This window comes from Mauremys mutica, chromosome 11 (assembly GCF_020497125.1).
Source record: "Mauremys mutica isolate MM-2020 ecotype Southern chromosome 11, ASM2049712v1, whole genome shotgun sequence".
Classification (NCBI taxonomy): Eukaryota; Metazoa; Chordata; order Testudines; family Geoemydidae; genus Mauremys; species Mauremys mutica.
This window is the reverse complement of record NC_059082.1, coordinates 82,427,311-82,449,918: the sequence shown is the minus strand read 5'-3', so window position 1 is coordinate 82,449,918 and position 22,608 is coordinate 82,427,311. Positions and strand designations below refer to the sequence as shown.

The 22,608-nt window shown below is 47.8% G+C and overlaps 1 protein-coding gene across 2 annotated transcripts; it reads left to right on the top strand.

The window, feature by feature from the left end:
- The first annotated feature begins 649 nt into the window (after positions 1 to 649).
- Positions 650 to 22,560, top strand: NOXO1 (NADPH oxidase organizer 1). Of its 2 annotated transcripts, none has more exons than XM_044978619.1 (8): positions 650 to 818; positions 14,621 to 14,701; positions 14,815 to 14,890; positions 15,379 to 15,559; positions 16,646 to 16,839; positions 17,320 to 17,433; positions 18,247 to 18,364; positions 19,343 to 22,560. In XM_044978619.1, the coding sequence occupies exons 2-8, from the start codon at positions 14,627 to 14,629 to the stop codon at positions 20,085 to 20,087; spliced, it is 1,503 nt and encodes a 500-aa protein (XP_044834554.1). In that variant the 5' UTR covers positions 650 to 818; positions 14,621 to 14,626; the 3' UTR covers positions 20,088 to 22,560. The 2 variants fall into 2 exon arrangements, with proteins under 2 accessions (XP_044834554.1, XP_044834553.1); XM_044978618.1 differs by lacking the exon at positions 650 to 818 and adding an exon at positions 14,084 to 14,195.
- The last annotated feature ends 48 nt before the right edge of the window (positions 22,561 to 22,608 follow it).

Below are 22,608 nucleotides of genomic sequence, written 5' to 3'. Positions count from 1 at the left end.
AGATCTGACACCAAAGACAACGTTGATTCCCAATTCTATAGTAAACTAACTAAAGATTTATTAGCTTTTTGAATGAGTTATTGAGAGGTGAAAGGTAAAATCGATGTAAAGGTGAACCAGTTTGTAACTCCAAGTGGTGGCAGGGATGTAATAAACTGCCAGTTTCCCACAAATCTTTTCTGAGTACCCAGATTGTTTCTGGGGATCTTCGCTTTGCATCTGTACACTTACTTCCCTGTAAGAATCCACTTACTTCCCTGTAAGTTCAGAGGTGAAGGACCCATCTTTCTTTGGGTCCATTCTTATATCTCAGGGGTAGGCAACCTATGGCACGCGTGCAGAAGGCAGCACATGAGCTGATTTTCAGTGGCACTCACACTGCCCGAGTCCTGGCCACCGGTCTGGGGGGGGGGGGCTACATTTTAATTTAATTTTAAATGAAGCTTTTTAACATTTTAAAAACCTTATTTACTTTACATACAACAATAGTTTAGTTCTATATTATAGACATATAGAAAGAGACCTTCTAAAAACGTTAAAATGTATTAGTGGCTCCTGAAAACTTAAATTAGAGTGAATAAATGAAGACTTGGCACAGCACTTCTGAAAGGTTGCCGACCCCTGTTATATCTTCTTCTCACAGAAGCCAAGCTGACAGTCTCTCTACCCACCTGGGCTTTTCCTTTGATGATGGTGGAGGAATGCACTGTGAGTCTCTAACCTCAGGTCATCACGCACAGTGGCCATTTGGTTTGGAATTAGCACCTTTTCTGATAAAAGTCCTTCATTTGCATTCTACAAGGCTTCTTTGATATCTGGTGAGTTATATAGTAAAGTGGTGTTTGCAATGTAAATGTTTGCCATTACATTACCAGGACACAGATAGATAAAGAAATAAATAAAAAAGCATATGCCATCCCATTAGTTTTATGAAGTTTAAACACCCCAAATACGAATCCCTTTGATCTATACTAGTGCACAAGTGATTTGACCCGAGTACACTCTGACATGGCCCGTTCTGCCAGCATCACACCTAGGAGCCCTCATCATGGCCAGGACCCCATTGTGCTAGGTGCTGTGCAAACCCAGAACAAAGAGAGTCCCTGCCCCAGATAGCTCACCATGGAGAGCTTTTAGCTGCTCGGGTGGAAGGTGCTATGAAAAGGCAAAGGATGTTTTCAGAGGGAACAGGGTATATAAGTGCAAATGAGTCTGGCTGCAGGCTACAAGACAGGGCATTAATCCTACTGCTGAGTGACTGAATGGAAGCCTGGTGTGTGTTTTGGTGCAGAAGTCCTGCAGGCTGTTAGCTGACATCTCTAGCTCCAGATCCTGTGATGTACTGGGTATGAGGCTCCTGGAAGGAGTTTCCATGCTTCTTAAAAAAGCAGCAGTCCTGGAGCATTTAATAGGGTTCTACAGCAATGTAATACTCTGCAAATCTGTTGGGCCAGACTCTACTGGCATGAATTGACTTCAGTGGCGCATTACGCATTTACCCCAGCAGAAAATGTGGCACCCAAATAGAATACAAAGGATAACATTTTCAAAAGCACGTAGGTGACTTAGGAGTGCAAGTCCTGTTGACTTTCAGCCTAAGTCAGCTAGGCACTTTTGAAAAGTTTACCCAAGATCTCTAGGGTTTTTTAAATGATTTGATACCGGTCTCCAGCAGGGAGCTATTGCATTCTTTAGAATGACACAATAATACCTCCATATCATGGTCTGTTCAGTTCTAGAGGAATTGCCCACAAAGCTAGTGAATCAGTTACAAAGCACGAGTTAACTATCTATAGGAGTTTGTCATATAGATGCTTGTGGAGTCATTACCAGCAAGGAAATAGAACAAAAGTTATTGCACCAGGTTAAAACACCCTGTGTATTGACATACAAATGAATCATTGGCAGAAAAATTTACACAGTAAAATTCGGTAAATATTTAGCATAAGGAAGAAGCTTAGCTCTACCGGGAAAGGCTTTGTTATCTCATACCTTAACGGAGCCCTCGCCCAACAAGAGGACACCTGCCACAACACTGACCCAATGCCCATACATGCCTTTCTACCTGTGACCCTCATGAACTGTCTGGTGTATACAGGGCCGGCTTTAGGAAGCGCGGGGCCCGATTCGAACAGTTTCGACGGAGCCCCGGCAGGGATGACCAAAAAAAAAAAAAAAGGTAAAAAAATATGTGGGGCTTGTACTCACCGGGCAGCGGTCCGAGTCTTCAGCGGTGGGTCCTTCACTCGCTCCGGGTCTTTGGTGGCATTGAAGGACCTGCCGCCGAAGACCCAGAGCACTGCTGGGTGAGTAAAAATTAAAAAGGAGCCTCTAGCCAGGGAAGGAATTCTCGGCCACTTGTCCCATGCCCCAGCAGCTCTGCCACTGGGCGCGGGGCCCGATTCGGGGGAATTGGTGGAACTGGCCTAAAGCCGGCCCTGGGTGTATAGGACACCCATTAGTCTCCTTTCGGATATGTTCACTGGCCAGCCAAGGCACAAACACCACTTTGTCGCCTCCTGATAAAGGGCTTGTCTGCACACACAAGTTGCACTCCTTTACTTTAAATTGGCTTAGTGAAACCAGTGTAATTTGTGTGTAGATGCTCCCATATAAGCTTTAAACCTGACTTGTAATTGTTAGATTGTGCCCAGCCAGCTGCTTGTTGATCACAAATGTGGTGACTTTAAAGTAGCTCTATAAAATCAGATGGGAAAGTTACAACCGGAGGTTCCTTTAGTCAAAATATTTCCTGCAGCTCCCCATCTTTATGCAACTCTCCCTGAGATTAATGAGCATTTTTTCTCCTTTATGATAGAGCCAGTGGGGCTAAGGGGAAAGTTTGAATTCACTAATTAGGGCAGGAGGGAACCGGTTGGGCTCCAGTAAGGACTGGCTTGACCCTTAACTGAAAACATGCACCTTCTGAGCTCTGGGAAAGTTTGATAGAAGTTTTTCTTTAAAAGTTTTGTGCCTTTGCAATTCCCATGGGAAAGGGCAGTTTATGTATGTTCAAACATCACTCATTTAACAGTAGAACAGATGATTACATACATTACCTATCAAAGTGCTTACTTCCATTAAACCTTCCCTCCAAGGACCTCAAGGAGCAAGACAAACACTAATGAATTAACCCTCCGAGCTCCCCCAGGAGGTGGGTAAGTATTGTCCTCTCAATTCGATGAAGCGGGAGAATGGAACAAAAAGGTCTTCTCCTTCACTAGGAAGTAAAGGGGTGTATAACTACAGCTAGCTAATACCAGGTAAAAAGCTAGTGAAGACAAAGCAGCTTGTAGTTTTCACATGTGCCAACAAGTCAAGGTGAACACTAGGGAGGAGGCTAGGCCAGCTTACATGTGAAAACTACAACTGCCTTGTCCACAGCAGGATTTTACCAATGTTAGTGAACATGAGGTCAGAACATACCTTCTTCTCTTGTGAAGACAAGGCTAGAGTTACATTGGCAGGAATTCAGAGTTACTACACGTTTACGCTGAGGTCACTGCAAATAGAATTTGGTGCAAAGGAATGCACTGAGCCTTGGGGCCCTGTCTTATTCATTATGGGATCCCTGCCTTGTTCAATTCACACCATTCAAACCTCACTCCTGTTGCCTTTCCTCTTGAAGGATCCCAAGGTGCTCCAGAAAGTATGTACCGTGCAGCACTGCTGAAATACAGCTGCTTCTGGGGTGGAGAGACAAGCAGCATATAGCATCATGAAAGTTTGTTTTGTGGCCTGAGAAGCTGCTTTAGAAACTACAGCCATGCACCCTTGAGACCCAGAGAACCATCCTGAACACTGTCTTCATGTCTTCCACTCCAGCCCCAACACAAACATGTCCTGCGCTGACATCCTATCAAATCCTTTGAAGTGTGATCTTTGATCTCCTTTTCTTAGAACAAAGCAGGAAACTTTCGCCTGCGATGGAGCAACTTTCCTCACCATCTTAGCTGGAAACTGTGTTCCTAAATATATCCCCTGTCCCTTGCCTAAGCGCTGACAAATGGACAGAGAAAAAACAACCCTTAGTAAAATCTGTGAGCTGCTCCCAAAGGGATGATGAGCGTGTTGCAACAGGTGCTTGTAACAGGAGCCCTTAAGACATGTTTTAGCACCTAAGTATGTTGATTTCACAAGAAGTCACAAAGGATCTCCCTCCTCACTGGATTTACCTTCTGAATCCAGGGAACATAAAAGGAAATACAAGCCAGTTAGCTCTGTCACCTTTGCATTGTTCTGTACTTGCACCCCATTCAGCTGGGTGCTTCTGGGGGGCAGATGGAAAGACATGTCTCCCTGATCCTCTTGAATCTCTGATTTCCCTCCCCTAATATTTCAGTCTAGAGTGTGACTTTCATCCAAAGATTTCAAAGCACTTAAACATTATTGACCACTCACATTACCTTTCCAGGGAGTGGCCAGGAATTATCCCCATTTATAGATAAGAACTGAGGGAGATAGAATTTATATATTCTGTTCTAGATGGGTTCTTATACCATCTTCTTCACTAGAATCTGAACACCTTCCAATAGTGCATTAAGCACATCGGTCACATATGGTTTGTTCTCTCTCACAGCCTCTCCCTAAGGGGAGAGTTGTGTGTGCAGTGGACAGGGAGGAGGAATATCTATTATTTTAAAAAAAATGGATTAAAAAAAATATATATTAAATTTTAAATAAATACAGGTTTAATTTTAACAAAATCTATTTAAATTTGAAACCAACCACCTATGTTAAGGTCTAAACTTACTACATTTGTTCAAATTTTCAATTATATATGGAAAATAATGTTAGCAGTACGTGTTTGCTGCCAGGTTTTAAGGAAAGTCAAACCACTGAACTAGTGGAAGTCAGTGGCCAAGGGTTTGTTGAAGTGCTAAACCAGCTTTTGGCAGCAGCGTTTTATTCAACTACTTTTGTGACTAGTTAATTCAAAGCTGAGACTGATTAGGAGCTGAAAAAGCAGCAAAGCTTGTTTTCTTCTTCCAGTCTAAGAATAAAAATTAGGTGTGAGAGGGAGAGATCTACTAGTTCTAAAATCTTGAAAGACAATGGTGGCCAGAAACAACCAGTTCAATTGATTAACTACATGTAACATTTCCTTTGTTTATTAGATCAGCTGTAAATGTAAAACACGGTTTGATAAACTTTTTTATTTATTTATCTGATACTTTTCAGGTAGTTTTATTTAATAAAAAAATAGTAAATGCTGTTTTTATGCATTTTAATGGAATTTTAATTTCCATCCAAATGGAACTGGACACAAACCACAAGGAAAAACGTAAATAAGAAATGCATTATTCACCATTTTTAACATAAAAAATAAGAATCTGACTAAATGCAAGTTAAGCAATATAGTTTAAATAAACATTTATAGATGTATTGTCCTGGTTAGCAAAAAGAAACACCAAATTTAGAGCAAAGGCTTGATTTAGCTGCAAATCAACATGTTTTAATGGTTACTCTGATGGTTCCTGGAGTACCCAGGACTGAGAGTCACCTTATTATCCTCTGACTCCAGCAAGAGGTAGACTTGCCTGGAGTGGCTGGGGGGTCAGCTCCCTCCCAGCGCCAGCCTGTCAGCCACTCATACACTCACCTCTGGGCTATGTCAGCCCTGTCTTTGCCTTGCAGGTTAACGATAGGGGCACCCCAGTCCCAGAGTCCCCTTTGGAGGTTTCCTCTCTGACATCTAGTCCCTGACACTGGCTGCTCACAGAAATCCCAGATCCTCTGACCAGTTTACTAGTTTTACCTTAAATCGCTGTCTCTGTGTAACATGCAGCACAGGTGTGCACTTATCATAAAACCAAAGTAGGTTTCTGTAAGAAAGGATAGAGATTCCACTAGAAATGATAGTGATGGAAACAAATGGTTACAATACAAAACAAAACCATAAAAGGCAAACTAGGTCCTACACTTAACTATTATCTCTCCTATCTAATAAAGTAGGTCCCCCAGCCCCCAAAGTTCAGTCTGTTGCAGAGCTGGCTGGCTTCACAGAATCAAACTTTCTTGAAGCACCCCTGCTCCACAGGAGGTCTTCTCAGTGAATGGATACCAAGTGCTTCTCCCCACTCTGTTATACTGAAAAGATTAGTAAGAGCAGCAAAGAGTCCTGTGGCACCTTATAGAGTAGACTAACAGACGTATTGAACCATGAGCTTCCGTGGGTGAATACCCACTTCCTCACATGCATCCGACGAAGTGGGTATTTACCCACGAAAGCTCATGCTCTAATTCGTCTGTTAGTCTATAAAGTGCCACAGGATTCTTTGCTGCTCTTACAGATCCAGACTAACACGGCTCCCCCTCTGATACTGAACAGATTGTAGCTAATCACCTCATATAATAATTTCATTGTGTTATCTATTGTTGTGGTTATCCCATATGTAATCAGTGTCTAATGAATAGATTTAAACTGAAGGAATATGTGGGATAGTATTATAGGAGTATAGGATTGAGAAGCATGTATTGGTAAAAATGTACTAGGTATATAAGTAAGATAAGGTTAAAAGAATGAGGAGTCCTTGTGGCACCTTAGAGGCTAACACATTTATTTGGGCATAAGCTTTCGTGGGCTAGCAAACAAATACATTTGTTAGCCTCTAAGGTGCCACAAGGACTCCTTGTTCTTTTTGCTGATACAGACTAACACGGCTGCTACTCTCAAACCTAAGATAAGATTGTAACACAAGGGCTGTAACCTTTAGGGCAGTAAGATATGTAGGTTGGTCTTAGAACGCCTCAGGCCTAAAACAGGTTGGCATGAGTGCTTGACCGAGAGATAACCCTGCACCAGTAAAGTGTAAGCTTACCGTAAAAAATGTGTTAAGTGCTGATGTTCTGGAAACTATGCAGCAATAGATTGGAAAATATGCCGCAATGTGCCACTTAACACCGCAAGATGCCCGATAGTAACATTTTGGGGGATTCTATAACCACCTTAAATCAGGGCCGCCCAGAGAGGGGGGGCAAGTGGGGCAATTTGCTCCAGGCCCTGGGCCCCGCAGGGGCCCTCATGAGAGTTTTTCAGGGCCCCTGGAGCAGGGTCCTTCACTCGCTCTGGGGGCCCCGGAAAACTCTCGCGGGGTGCGGGCCCCCGGAGCTTCTTCCACTCCGTGTCTTTGGCAGCAATTTGGCGGCAGGGGGGTCCTTCCGCTCTGGGACCCACCGCCGAAGTGCCCTGAAGACCCACGGCAGGGGTTCCTTCCGCCCCGGGACCTGCTGCCGAAGTGTTGGGTCTTCAGTAGCAATTCGGTGGCGGGAGAAGACCCCAGGCTCCCTGAATCCTCTGGGCATCCCTGCCTTAAATTGCTATGGTAACTCATTGAGCTAGATGTGAATGAGAATAAGGGGAACTAAGGGGATCACCAATGAGAACTAGGGTATCCCTCACCATTCCAAACTGTGGTTTCTTGCAATGCTTTTTCACCTAGCAGAGAAGCAGCTTGAGGACAAGCTTGCTATGGACATCCATCCATGAGGAACTGAGCTGAGATCACCTGTTTATTACACATACCACCAAACAGCCATCACAGTTTGTTCAGTGTTGGTCAGATTTGACCCAGTGACATAGGATTAGTTAGGTGAGTAATTGACACACAATAACCATCCCCACACTATTTGAGTGTCCTTTATCTGGAAGAATCCTGAAGGACCTTACAAAGTGTAGAAGCAGCAAAGAATCCTGTGGCACCTTATAGACTAACAGACGTTTTGCAGCATGAGCTTTCGTGGGTGAATACCCACTTCTTCGGATGCAAGCAGTGGAAATTTCCAGGGGCAGGTGTGTTTCTTTGGGGACAAAGAAAGCAGAGGCCACATGAACGAGACTATTAGGACCAGACTTCAAAGAGAAACTGCTGAACTCCAGTTCATCTGCAAATTTAACACCATCAGTTTAGGACTAAACAAAGACTGTGAATGGCTTGCCAATTACAGAACCAGTTTCTCCTCCCTTGGTTTTCACACCTCAGCTGCTGGAACAGGGCCTCATCCTTCCTGATTGATCTAACCTCGTTATCTCTAGCTTGCTTCTTGCTTGCTTATATATACACACCTGCCCCTGGAAATTTCCACTGCTTGCATCCGAAGAAGTGGGTATTCACCCACGAAAGCTCATGCTGCAAAACGTCTGTTAGTCTATAAGGTGCCACAGGATTCTTTGCCGCTTCTACAGAACCAGACTAACACGGCTACCCCTCTGATACTTACAAAGTGTGCCTAGCACCACGGAAATTCAGCTGTGTCTGGAGGATGAGGATGACTCTCATGTGGAGAGAAGTACTGCACAAGATATGGCTGTGCATTCGGAATGCTGGAAACATTTGAGTGGGATTCAAACAGCCACTGAGAAATTACCTATTCCCAGCCACAGCTGATGGAGTTAGAGGAAACCAAACACAGTCCTAAAGTTCTCTGCCAGATGCTGGCAAAACCTTTCATCCCAGCCTACATGAAAGGTTACATTTCTTATCATTGGCCCCTGTAAACAATATACTTTTAGTCAGCTCCAGGTTTGTTTGTTTTTCCTTTTTTTCTTTTTAAATCAAGGCTTGTCTTTGTCTTTAACAAGTGTCTAAAACTTTTCCTTTGTGCTCTTGCACTCAGCCGTTAGGCAGCTGAGTTTTTCATTAAGGGTGCTGATATGTCGTGTCTTATCACAAATGACTTCCAAAAGCAGAGTTTGAGCCAGAAGATGTTGCTGGCAGGGAATTAAGCGCTCACACAGACAACATGCCAGGTGTCAGCTGCCCCACCCCTGCTCTGCCCAGAGTAGGTACTGATGCTGTTCTCTCCTGGAAGTGGATTGTGCTCTGTGGCATCTTGAGGCTGGCTTGAGAATTTCTCATTTGTGGTTTTTTGGGGGTGTATTTTCTGGGAAGCTTGAAGCAGGTCAGAGTAACCCAGGAGAAAGCCACTCTCGTGTGTACCCTGAGGACTCTCCAAAACACTACAGATTACTAAACAGTCTGGATCTGAATCAAACACATGCTAAACAATACCCATAGGATGTTTCATCCTCTTTTTCTTGTGGAGCTGTAAAAGGCTCATCATGGGTCACTGTTAGAAACTGACTTCCATGGAACTATGCTTTACCAAGATTGAGAATCTGGCCCTGGATATCCTTGCGCATCTTCATTCTGAGACTCCAGTTTGGGCTCTTATGTGGTGTTAAAGATCTGAGCCAGATTTTCCTCCCACTTATTCTGCTTTGTACATTGGTGTAATACTGACATCAGTGAGTTGCTCCTGATTTACACCAATGGGAGAGGAGAATCAGGCCCTTCAAGTTCACCTGCCGGGGACATTTCACAAATGATGGAGAGGCAGGCTAGTGGTTAAATGCAGCGGGAACTAAAGCAGTGGACTGGGAGTCAGGGGATGTGGGTTCTATATCTGTCGCTGACAAAGACTCCCTGTGTCACCTTGGGCAAGTTCTGTGCCTCAGTTTCCCTTGGGTACAATGGGAATAATAGCCCTGCCTCCTTCCAATGGTCTGTCTTGTCTCTCTAGACTGTGAGCTCTTTGGGGCAGGGCATTGCCATGTGTTTGCCCAGAGGGGCCCTTCAGCTGGGTCTTGAGGTGTGACTGTAATACAAAGAGGTGCAGCTGTTTTAAAATGGCAAGAGTCTCTCACGGCAGCAAGGCTCAGAACGCTACCGCTGGGGTGCTGGGACACATGGCTTCCTGGCACAGACGCTCAAATTGGCTTTGTTTGGGGATCTTTGAGGGGCGTGTGTGTGTGTGAAAATGAGCAAAGGGACAGCTGCTAGCAGTGAGCCCTATGGGGGTGTGGACTACACTCCCCAATGGAAGGGGTGGCAGCTTCATTGCAGGGGACCTTTAAAACCCAATGGGGCCGGGCCTGCCCTCCCCCACTGTCTACCAGGGCTCGCTCATTGTTCAAGGCTGTGGGCTCTGATACTGCGAGGTGTCTGGGGAGGATGGGAAGAGCCCGGAAGGAGTGGAAGGTGAATGGGACGAGTGTGACCAGGAGGGGGAATATAATGTCCTCTGCTCTTTATATCGCCAGGTCCCCCCTTCCCCCAGGTTACTCTCCTGTAGTCGCCTACCCTGTCCTGGGTACCGTGGGCTCTGCGGAATCCTGCACGCTGAGCTCCCTTGGGCCTGGCACATCGTGGTCACATTGTTAACTCCTCGCTCATGGCAGCCTGTGAGTGCCAGACCGACGCTGGGGTTTCTGTGCAAAGGGAGGAGCTGGCAGCCTGAGGCAGGCCCCTGACAGTGGCTCTGTGCCCCAGCCCCGTTCTGCCCCTGCATATCTGTCAGGAGGAGCCCAGCCCCAGGTGCGGGCACAGCTCTCAGATGCCAAGCCAGCCCGGGCAGCTGCAGCAGCCCACGCCCTTTGAAGTGAGGGCTGTTGGCTCAGTGCGGCAGGGAGGCAGACAGCAGCCGGAGCCAGCCCTGCGCTCTGTCCCTTCCCTCCCGCCGCCTGCACGCACACACCAGCCCGAGGGGGTGGGGCAGCGGCTCATGGCCAGTCTCAGCTATGAGGACGTATCTCTGCCTGCAGCGAAACCACAGGCCCAATCCAAGCATGCAGCCCTGGTGGAAAGGATGCGGCCTGGGGCTCTCCACAGACATGGTGGACGTCACTCCAGTACCTCCAAGTGGGAGAATGGCGATCCAGCCAGCTGGAGGTAGAACATCCCGGCCCTCCTACCCTGCAGCCGCTGGGCCGGGCCACAGGGACAGCGTACGAGGCAATGCCCCCCATGCACGTGGCTGCGGCCTACCGGCCCCGCCATTTCCGTACTGGAACCGTGCTGGTTCCACCAGGCCAAGGTGCACCCGTGACAGGGGAGGACTTGGCTCAAACATGTAAATCCAGGAAGTCCTGTGTCAGCAGGTTCTCGCCACAGAAAAAAATCCATCGCCTCTGTGACTGGGGTTTAGGAAATTCCAGGGTACTGGGAAACAACAGGGAAGGAGGGCGGGGAAGCACCTCAGCCCCCAGACGGCGCACTGACGCGCAGAACCAGCCCAACCGTATTTGCCGGACACTAGATCAGAAAAGAAAGAGGTTGAGCCCAGCCCAAGCACTCGTCAGCCTATTCATAGCCCGAGGCAGGTTAGGGCTGAGTGAATCCTGCAAGGCCAGGCTTCAGCGCTGGGAACTGCTGCAGCTGGGCCACAGGTCATCTCTTGTAAGAACAGATCTGCTGCTTGGATTCCTGTTGTCCCACTCTGCCCTTCAAGTGCCTAGGACAATGCAGAGTCCATCCAGAAACCTCTTCCCTGCAGGGCGATGGGTGCCTGAGGGGGCAGGGGGTGAGTTATGGGGCTTTTCACCTCTGACTCCCAAGCTCTGCTCTGGCCCTGGGCTGGCAGAGGCTGAAAGTCCTTCCTCTTTCCTGTTGGGTGGCCTCTGACGGGAGCTGGCACTATGGTGTCTAGTTTCACAGCTTGCTGAAGGGGTGATTACATCACCACCCTGCTGGGAAGCGACTGTGGCCCTCATGGCTGTCATGACTTCGGGGCTAACTGCACCTCTGTCCCTGCTCTGGTCTCTCTGAGTGCACCCCCTCCGGTGTTTGGCCTCTTGCCCATTCCTGGCCCCTGGTGGGGTCTCAACATTCTTCCACCATCAGCCCAGGAGCTAGCAACCGCTCATCACCCTGCAGCTCCCTCCGACTGAGCTCAGGCCCCCTGCATTTCCTCCTTTGGGAACCTGAGATCAGTGATAGCAACCAGCAGCTGCCTTGAAACCCTGTTTTTAGTTAGCAGTTGGAATAAAGCATTAGAGAGAGAGGATTTTAAAACAAAACCCAGCTGACGCCCGCATTCAGTCTCATCTAATCTGATGCTCCATTGCAAGCTAAGTGCTAGGAATTCCTCGTAAGTCACAGGAGCAGAGCGGGACCAACTCACATGGTCACAGCGAGCCCAGATCCTCCCGTGAGTCTGGGAAGCAAGTGGCAGGTTTTGGAATTGAAGGGATGGGAATATCAGCCCCAGGGAATTGTGGGAGAGGACTGGCAGACTCTCCAGGCCTGAGTCTGGCAACCCAGACTTGAGCTGCATCTACACTGCAGCATGCCTGGGCTCTGATGTGCATCACAGTGGGATCAGGCTCTGACTCACCCGCCTCCAAGGGTCCATGGGCCCAAGTCAAGAGGGGTTATTGGCCTGAGTCAGACTAATTTCTGTGTGAAGGGAATGGGAGCTGGGGCTCGAACCTGAGTCTGCACCGAGGCTGCGCTTAGTGTGCAGTGTAGACATACCCTGTGGGACTCTGGCTGGTTCCTCTGGTTTAAACAGGTTTGGGTGCACGCCAAGGAGCCAGTAAGGCTACTTGCTGTGACATTGTCTCTTAATGACCCTTAAATATAAGCTGTTAGAAAAACCTCCTCTCTCTTGCCCTAGCTGGTAGGCTGTGCTAGACAGATAGACCCTGGGGGTGACATATCCACCCCCATTTCTGCTACAGACACACCACGCTAGCACTAGGGCCAGTTACAGTATTAATCATCACAAAAGAGCACCCCCAGATTTATCACAGTTTATTATTGTCATGATCTATGGAACCACAGTTCTTCAGGAGGAATTTATTCAACAAATTAACTATACACTTCAGACCCAAAGAAAGAGGCACAACTCGAGTTCCAGCTTTGTCCGTATTGTTTACCAGGGACTACTCCCTGGCTGGAGCTCATGCAGAACACAGTCACAGCTAGAGGCTGAGTAATATATGGGAAATACTCAACCGTTACGATATTTGTGGTCTGGAAAGGTCGCAGAGCACTTCAGCCATCTCTAAGGTGGAAGAGAGCAGACGTTTAATAGCAAATCTACACAATAGTATAGGATAGGACGTGAACAACTGATTCAACTGAAAATGCAGGGGAAACTGGCTCTACCATGTTGGAATTTACCCAGGGCTTTGGGGTGAACATCTCTTTCCTGGCAAAAAGTACCTCAGGGGCTCTTTAGTCAGGCCCTCAGTATTACAGCACCTGTAGCAGCACAGTGCCCCCTAATGCCTGACTAGGGCATTGGTTCTATGCTGACTCAAGGAAGAACCTCGCCTACTGAATCGTAGGTGCTAGTTCCTGGACTGCCTGGGTTTTCCCTGAAGGCCTCCCCAGCCAAATACTGGCCTAGCTCAGCCCTGGTTAGCTTAAGGGATCTGGGGGCACATCTTGCAGCACAAGATGCCATGGCTGCAGGCAGCTCCCGTAACAGAGCAGGCATGGAGCCTCAGCTACCCCATCACCCCAAGGTCACACCTGAGACACTCTGGCATGGGGATTTGTGTTTAAGAAGGTTGCCCAGGCTCTTGCCTGTGCTATCACCGCACAAGAAAGACAAGGTGGGTGAGGGAATCTCTTTTATTGGACCAACTTCTGTGGGTGAAAGAGACGAGCTTTCAACTACACAGAGAGCTCTGCAAAAGTCTGTCTCTTTCACCCACCAACGTTGGTCCAGTAACTGATCTTACCTCACCCACTTTGTCTTTCCCACATCCTAGGACCAACACAGCTACAACAACACTACAAACTATACCCAGACTTGGCATTAACGCTCCCTAGCCCTCTGCGGCTAAGTGCACCTGCTGCGTTGGTGAGCCGAATGTGAGTAACTGGGCATTATGCATCCATTGCAGTGGCCCACACAGTGTGAGCAAGCACATTTTGAATTGCTGCCTCCCCCCCTCTGGCCCCCAGCAACTTTCACTGGTGACATGTTCAAATTCTACAATTAGTTTGGTCTGTCCCAAAGAATCCCTGTATTTGTCGCCCAGGGAACACAAACTCCACCCAACCCCCAGGGATGCCTCGCTTTTCATTGCTCTGCTCGAAAGCAAAAAGCCAGGCAACATAAAGGAAGCTTCCCCCCAGCATTTGTGATTTAGCCTACAGTGCTGTCAGTCGAGAGGCATGTCAAAATTGGCAGATCTTGGAATTTCTGGACTTGGTAAATTTCTGGGTGGAGCAGGAAACAAAAATTGGTTGCTTAGCTTAAATCTGATTGGCTGGAGCAGCCAGGGCCCCTCCCTCCAGCTCCTGAATATTTAGTCTGCAGAAGGCAGGTGCCATAGCAGACTCCGCAGAGCTTGAACCAGGGTGTGGTGAGGGCAGCATCAGCCTGTAGGAGAGATGAACTGTTGCCGGTTCCCTGTTGATGTGAAAGCTGTTGGCTTGATGCAGTGCAGAAAGCAGAAGGTACTTTGATTTGAGTCTCTTCCCTGTAACTATATTTAGAGCTTTTTCTTTTACAACTAGAGGGTCACGTTCGCTCTTCTGCTTGCCAATAGTGGGATCACAAAGTTATCAGCTGGGACAGGAAGAATCTAACCTTTTCAGGGCCACATCTTAATAGAAAGGTTGCCTCTTGGCTTCCCTGCCTTTCCATCCGTGAGCCTGTACGTTCCCTCTAGCTCCTTCAGTGATTCCTTACAGGGAAAAGTAACTCCAGGAAAGGATTTAGCCTTTTTTTTTTTTTTAAATGTGATTTAGCAGCTGGACGCCAGGGCTCTTGTGTCCGGACAGCTCTCTGCAGACCCCCAACAAGTGCTTGGTGCACCCCCAGTCTGGGAATCTCAAACCTCCGCTACGGTGATCAAAGCTTATTTTATTCCCTTTTTCAGAAGTACATGATGGCTGTGTCCTGGTCAGACCGAAACAACGTTCTCATCTATAGGACTTTCGAAGAGTTTAAGAAATTCCATGTAAGTTAACAAATCTCTGGAACTGGTGTTATTTCGTTGCTGCCATTACTGGCAGGTGGGAATGCCGTTGCTCATTCGCTTTCTCTCCTTTCTTGCTCTCTGGGGTCACTCAGAAAGTACTGAAGAGAAAATTCCCCATAGAAGGTGGTTTACTGAAGAAATCTGACCGGAGCATTCCAAAGTTTCAAGGTAAGGGGATGTAACAAACAGGAGAGAGGGAAGGGAAGACCAACAAAAATGACTAGAGAGGTTGGAGGGAAAGCATGGATGCAGAAAGGGGAGTAGAAGTCAGTCACTGGGCCAGAGCCTCAGCTGGTGCTGATTTACACCAGTGCAGAATCTGGCCTAGTGTTGGTTTAAAAAAGGAACACATTTGATAATTAACTTTCCAGCTTAAATATTGATCCAAGCCCTTTGCAACATGATACAGTGCAGCCTTCATATATGATCAAGGGCAAATGTAAGGCCTGATATAAAACAGCACTAACTCTAAGGCACAAGCCATTGAAAATGGTGACGAGAGACACAGCAATGTTTACAGTAATTGATCCTGGCTCTATAGATGACGTCTCGTACGGGGATGGGAATTAGAGATGTGTTGGCAGAAGGTACTGTGGACAAGGCAGCAGGACATTATAATCACTTGCTAACAGTGTTTTGTTTCTATCACTTCAAAGATGCAAAACTGATGCAGAGAAAGAGCAGGAATGTGAGCAGGTCAATGGAGAGATTGAAACTGCTGGAGACTTACTCCCAGGAGCTGCTGAAAGCGGATGCTAAAGTCTCCCAGAGCGAAGATGTGATCCAGTTTTTCAAAGCACAAACCCAAGACCTAGATCCTTCCTTTCCAAAAAACAGGTACTGATGAATTACACTTCCCAGGCTTTTCACATTTCTGTTTATGAAACAGGGGGAAGGGAAATTTCAATACAAAATGTGGAGAAAAAATTATGTTTTTTTCCTGGAAAATGTTTTCCATTTTGTGATCCACTCTGAATTAATTAGTAATGCAGGACGACTGAAGTGACATTGAATGATAAAAACACGGATAAGTTTTCCATAATGCTTCCCCCTGTTCTCCTTGCATCTTGATCCCTTTTTCCATTCTCTCACTCACTTTTTTCAGGATGCAGAACTTAACATTTTCTAGATATTGCTGGTTTCACTCAGACCCGTGGTATATTTGTGCAGCAGAGCCAAAATTGAAAATCAGCCAATATTTTCCTTAATAATAATGTATCTCAGCAACCCCTGATCTGCTTCCCTGCCTGAGATTCTGTATTAGCAACTGCTTTTCAAGTCTAGAGAACTAGCTCTTTTGAAAGCATGGTTTTCAATTGGCAAACAGCAAAACAATAATTATGAACATATTAAAAATGAGGCAGTTTTTATTCTAGATCAAAGCACACTCAGAAACAAAGCGAATTTCAGGGTTTTGATGTCTTGCTCAATTCAAAATGGATGGAGCAAGTTAATGACACTTTTGCAAACAGACAGAAAGCAAACAGGCAGGGTAACAACCTGTGTGCAACATCCTCTGACTCTTGCAATTCAGAAGGGTCATTAGAAACCCCTGCAAAGTGGAAATGCAGATACTGAGAGGAGTGTGGGCTAGTGGTAAGGGACGGAGTATGGGAACCAGGGCCTTTCAAGGTTTATTTCCAACTCTACGATGGTTTCACTGAGTTTGAGCAGCTCTCTCAGACCCTCTGTGCCCCAGTATCCCACCTGTGCACTGGCCATAAGAACTTACGCAAGAGAAGAGGTACGTTTGGGAATGTTTGCTGAGGGCTTTTAGATCCTATGGACTTAAATGCTGGCTACCCATTGTCCTGGTCTTCTGCATATGGGTGAATTGCACCCAAAGGATGTTCTTGAAATTGATCTGAAATGCAGTCTCTCTCCTGGCTTCAGAACAAACCAGTGTCAAACTTTACTTTCCAGCATTATAATTATGCCCTCAGAAACGGGAGATGGAAAGACAGACCAGTCCAAGCAGCAGAACCCCTCTGTTACTCAGCCAGTGGTCTCCCAGAACTACAGCTGCATTGAAGCCTATGAAACCAAAGACACAAAGAACAGACCCTTCAAAGTTGCCAAGAAGGAAATTGTCGAAGTGTTAATCAAGGATGTGACTGGTATGTCTTGTATGTCTGGTTATTTTCTGGTTTTGGATGTGAATTCTAGAGATATTTAGACTGGTTCATGGCCTGACAAAAATGTGTGTTTTGCAATATGTGTGCGTGTGTTTTGTAATATGGGGAGTGTGTACTGAATGGTATAACTTACCTTGGTTGGGATTGTAAATATTCTGTCAAGAAGAAAAGAACAAGGGAAGTAGGGTGTTCCGGTTGGTGGAACAAGGAGTGTAAGTGTCGGGACTTCTATATCTAACCTTGGGAGAGAGCATGAGTTGGAGGCTTTATAAAAACAGTCGCATGTGTTAGGCAGCTTTAATATGGGGCGGTTGTCACGTCTCCTATAATAATTAACACAGGGGCTGCAAAGCTTCAATAATGAACGGCTGAGAAGCACTTTGACAGCAGTGTCCAAGTGCAGTGTATTGTGTTATTAAAAGTGCTCCTGCATTACATGCTCCCTCTTGCTGTTTGCCGCAGGGTGGTGGCTGGTGGAGAACAAGGATCAGCAAATAGCCTGGTTCCCAGCTCCGTATCTGGAGGCGAGAGTAACTGGGGAGGAGAGTCTGAATGCCAGAGAACTGGATGAGGCGGGTGAGTCTGTTTATCCCTTGCTGTGGCTCTGAGCTTTCCATCGCTGTTGCTGGCTTGGGGCTGCATGTCACTACATCAACATTTCCCCCCTAAAAGTAGGTCCTGCAAAAAAAAAAATACATGTTTCAGCTCAGACTGAAAAACAAACACATCACAGAGAGGAGGCATGAGCTGGCGGTTAACGCCCAGGACTGGGACGCGGGAGACCTGGGTTCTGGTGCCCAGCTCTGCCAATGACTTGTTGTGTGACCTCGGGCAAGTCCCTTACAGGGCTGTTGTCAATTTAAAGCTCACACTCATCTGCACACCTTTACCTGTTGTCATTACAAGTGGCCTTGTGATAACGATCTTCCCCAATTTGTTTCCTTTGTGCTTTTGACAACGACAATTACCCTGTGGGTCAGTTGGTCATTTCCCCAGACACCTGGCTGGCAACAGGACTCGGGGCCAGGGGCAGCACTTGGAACCCCCTTTAGCTTCCTGAAGACTGACTAGATTTGGAGTTGACACGGTCCCTTTTAGCCTCCAGGCCTCGGTTCCTCCATCTCCGTAATCCCTACCCACTGCAGAGAGGCTTGGAGGCTCGATTCTCCAATGCGTGAAATTCACCCTTGTCCAGAGGGCGAGTCTAAAGTGGTGCCTAGACATTGGTCTGGTCCCTTTACCTGGGGTGAATGACCCCCTATTGCTTGTAAGTTCTGCTGCCCAGATGGCAGGCAGTCCAGAGTGGCGTTCCTACCTCTCGTTCCCACGCTCCACCCAGGGCTCTCTCTTACCTGCAAAGCAGAAATGACCCCTTCCTCTTTCTTCCAGGGACTCTGTATTACGCCGTGCGGGCCTACAAGTCTCAGAAGGCCGATGAGCTCTCTCTGAATGTCGGGGTAGTTGTGGAGGTGCTAGAGAAATCTGACAACGGCTGGTGGCTGATCTGGTGAGGAGGTTCTCTTCCTCCATCCCCCTGCTGAGTCAGCAGCTCACTCATTCCCTGCCCTGGGGAGGTACCCACGGACCTCTCAGCCTTTGGCAGTCCCCCAGCCTGTCTGAGAGAACTCTCTTCCCCCTTCCTTTATGTCCGATACACAGTAATGGGCTGGTCTCCCTTGAAGGGGGCGGGGGTCCAGGGACTGAAGGCCTGCACTTGGGGCACGGCTAGGCCTGTGCTGGGGAGCCTGTCCCGTGTTGCTTGGGAGGAAAGAGCATCTCCTACTGGGAGAATTAAGAATTCTCAATGGAACGTCCAGGGCGAAACCCATCTCTCCCCCCAACCCGAGTGACCAGACTGTGTGTGGGGAAGTAATCGGAGACTGGCATGGAATTCATGCCTATGGGCTGGGCTGGCAGCCACCAACCCCTGCACCCAGCACACCGCTATCCTAGCTGCAGAATCTGCGTGGGCATGGATACGGTTACCCTGGCAGCACCCCGCTAACCCCCTGTGCTTGTCTGCTGAAAGCTGGCATGGATCCCGCCAGGGCAGCTTGCAGTGCCCCATCCCCTTGGGATGGATTCACCCCCCACGGCTCTATCTGAGCACACTGTTCTACACGTCCCATGGGTCCCACCTGTCATAGAATCATCCAAGATGAGGGTGGGAAGAGACCTCAGGAGGGATCTAGTCCAACCCCTGCTCAAAGCAGGACCAGCCCCAACCTTGTCTCCCCTGGCTTTGGTGTCACCAATTCGGAGCTCACTCCTTGTCTTCCCTTTGCCCTCAATGGCAGCCTCCCACCCCCCGCCAAGTTCTGTCCCTGTCTCCCAGGTCTGGCGTATGTGGCTGGTACCCAGCATCCCCGGCTGCATTTCCCAGGGATGGGAGTGTCCGTAGAGAGTCTGATCTCCCTGGCATGGTCGGAACGCGCGTGAAGTGGCCCTTATCCTTATGTGTTGCTTTCCCCTGCCTTTCTCTCAGGTACAACGAGCACACTGGCTACATCCCCTCCATGTTCCTCCAGCCGTACAAGAACCCGCACAGCAAGTTCCAAACGATGGTGAACCCTGGCCTCTGCATCTCCACCCCTAACCTGCTGCAGGCCGCCAGCCCCTCCAACTGGAGTTCCCTCCCCCAGCACAAGACACCGGTGCCCCCCACTCACTCAGCGCAGGAGATGCCCATAAAGAACAGGGATCCTCTGAGCAGAACGAGATCGAGATCTCTGAGCGGCCCGCTGACTGGGGCGGAGAGCGCAGCCAGCTCCAGCCTTACGTCTGAGCTAGACAGTCTGTCTGTTAGTTCAGGGAGCGGGAGCGAACACGGCTTCAGCCGGGATTGGAAGGCGGGCTCAGCAGGGTCTTTGCCTGGCCTCAAGCAGGCCGGGGCTGGCCTCCTGCAAGCGAGCCTAGGTCAAGCCTCGGCCAGTGGAGGCAGCAAAGCTCCTCACCTCACCACCAAGGATAGGAATGATTCTGGCTTTGAGGAGGAGTCTCCAAGCGACTCAGATTCTTTCCTTCACAGCCCAGACTCTGCTGCCAGCGTCCCCAAGGTGCCGGCGCGACCCGTGGTCCAGGAAATCCTCCAGAAATGCAGCACTGTGACCAAGAGAGCCGTGCAAAGGGCTGCCCCCAGGCCTAACCTGCACTCCTCACCTCACCTCCACCCCGGAGGGGAGACGTGTGCAAAGCAGACGGATGCTCTAGAGCATGTGTGCCTCAGATGAGATTCCGTTATCGCCCGGAGCTGGAGGGTGGAGACTGCAGTGGCTGAAATTCCTGACATTATCCTTGCTCGGCCATCTTTTAACTGCCACAATGGGAAGCTGACTGAGGAAGATCAACGCTTGTGATGGTCGTGCTGAGAGGACGGACTCGGCCTTTAACTCCTGGTTGGAAGCTGCTCTGGCTGGTTTGCGTTAATGCACTAGTCTCGCTGTTCACACGGGAAGAACTGGAGGCTGGAATGCCGCAGGATTGTCCCTGCTGGAGATACTGCACCAGATCCACAACTGGTGTAAATGGGGTCATTCCATGGACTTCAGTAGAGCTGTTTACACCAGCTGAGGCTTTGGCCCACTAACTGGTTAAGAGGTTAAATGTTAGAGTTAAATGAATCCCAGCCATCTACCTAAGGATTGCTTTACCCCATTACTGAGGCCCAGAGGCTAAATGACTTGGTCAAGGTCACGCAGAAAATCAGAGTAGGAAATTGAACCCTCAGCTTGTAAGTGCCAGGCCAGCAACCAAACCACCAGACCAGCCTTCTTCTAAAAGACTTATCCTAAAGTGCAGTGTTAGATCAGTGCAGGCTGGACTCCATTTGCTTTACCCATTGTAACCACATCTCACACACATCAGCACACGTATTCTCTTAGGATCCACTGCAGCATTAGGCGGTTCAGTCCCCACCCTTGTAAACAATCCGACACCACTAGATGAAATGATCACATTTGATGGGAGGAGAGGGGGTTCTCTAACCCAGACTTCCTTTCGCTTATTTTGGTAGAGCCAAGTAAATAATTCATAGGAACCATTTCAAACTGTCCGGTCCTCCGCTCTGTCCCCAAATTGACCTGCAAGCAGTTTGGAATGTTGTTGGATAATGGGGTCAAAGTGGAGGTTTGGAAGTGGTTTACAAGGCATATATTTTGCAGTTCTCCCCATTTCACAAACTGAAGATGGCTCACAGCTGCCTGCAGAATTCTAACAACAGCGTTTAAGCCAATCCCTGTGCTGAGAGTCCCTGTTCGGTGATCCATTTCAGCTCAAAATCTGCAGTGGAGTTAGAAGAATGGAAGGGGCATAAACTGGAATGCACCATTAGGATGTTAAAACGGGCAAAGGAACCTGGCTGGCAGGGCGTAACACATGCAGAGTTGTAGCTGAGTAACAGATACAGGCAGCTGCCAGCAGAGGGCCCTTACAAGAAGAAAAGGGGGTTAATGCACAGTAACTCAGATTAAAGGTCTCTTGCTGCAGGTTACACTATAGATAATATGGTGCTTGGATTTTAAGTACTAGTGATGAGTGCTTTGCAATAGCTAAGCCACTGGTTAAACGGAGAACCCGATTCGATTTAAACAGGGGACTCCATTCAGCCCAGCCGGCCCTCCTGTTTTATCCTGCAGGTGAGTACCGATTTAGTATCATGATCATTGCCAGAGCAGCAGATCAACGTATCAGAGATGCAGCAGATACAGAGAGAGAGAGAGAGAGAGAGAGAGAGACAGACTGCTGCTGATTTCTCCTGGAAGCTGTTACAAGTGGAGAGTAAAGTGAAACTGGTGCCCAGCTTGTCATGGCAGAGTTTCAGGATCTTGAGCCTGGGCTCTGCAGAAACCAGGAGCCATCAGCTGTGCTTCTCCTCCTAATTAATTAGCTTGCAAAACAGTTTGAGGATGTAAAAAGCTATACAATAAGCGCTGAGCAACAGTATTAGTTCAGTCAGCACAGGTCTGAAGACCAAGATTCTGATGAAAATACTCCTGTAGGGACAGGGAGCTTTCCTTCAACAGCTCTGCATTTCACTGATGATTTCTGATCTGTAGATTTCTTTTCATAACATCATTTGCATTTTCAACCAGCCCTGGGCTTATTGAATGCAAACAAACTAGGTTAGAACAACATTGCAGGGCTGCAAGAAACTGATCAGAGCAAGATCACAGGTGTAATTCTATCCCTCTCTATAAGCCCATTGCTATCAGCCCAGCTGTAAGCAGTAGAGCCGAGATGCTGGCATAGTGGGGTGAATAAATGACTGGAGAAGTAGTCTTAAGGATAATTAGCCCTAACGGCGTATTTTGATACATGGCACTGCTCTTTCTCTAGTAACAACATTTTAAGGCCCTGATTCAGCAAACCACTTTAGGCACATGCATGTTTACACCTTGTAAACAGCAAAGATTATACCTATTCAAGGAGTTACCACCCCAGAGACTTTTCCTTTCAGTATTGCCATCATGCAGCTAGTCACAGGATCTGGGCAGAAGATACAACCTAAGCCGAGCAGCTGTTCCATCAGGCATCCAGCGGCCTCCCGGAGTTACAGATGCATTACAGCCTCTGAAACCAGACACAAACAGATCCTTTCAAGTTAACAAGGCTCCAGTCCCTAGTGGATTAATCAGGGCCACAAAAGGCATGTTTTCCATGTGTTGTCATTTGGAGCTTAAGATATGAAATAAAAGATTTGCCACATTGGAGTCTCCACTGAAAGGTTTTGTGGTTAAGAACTGCCAACAAATC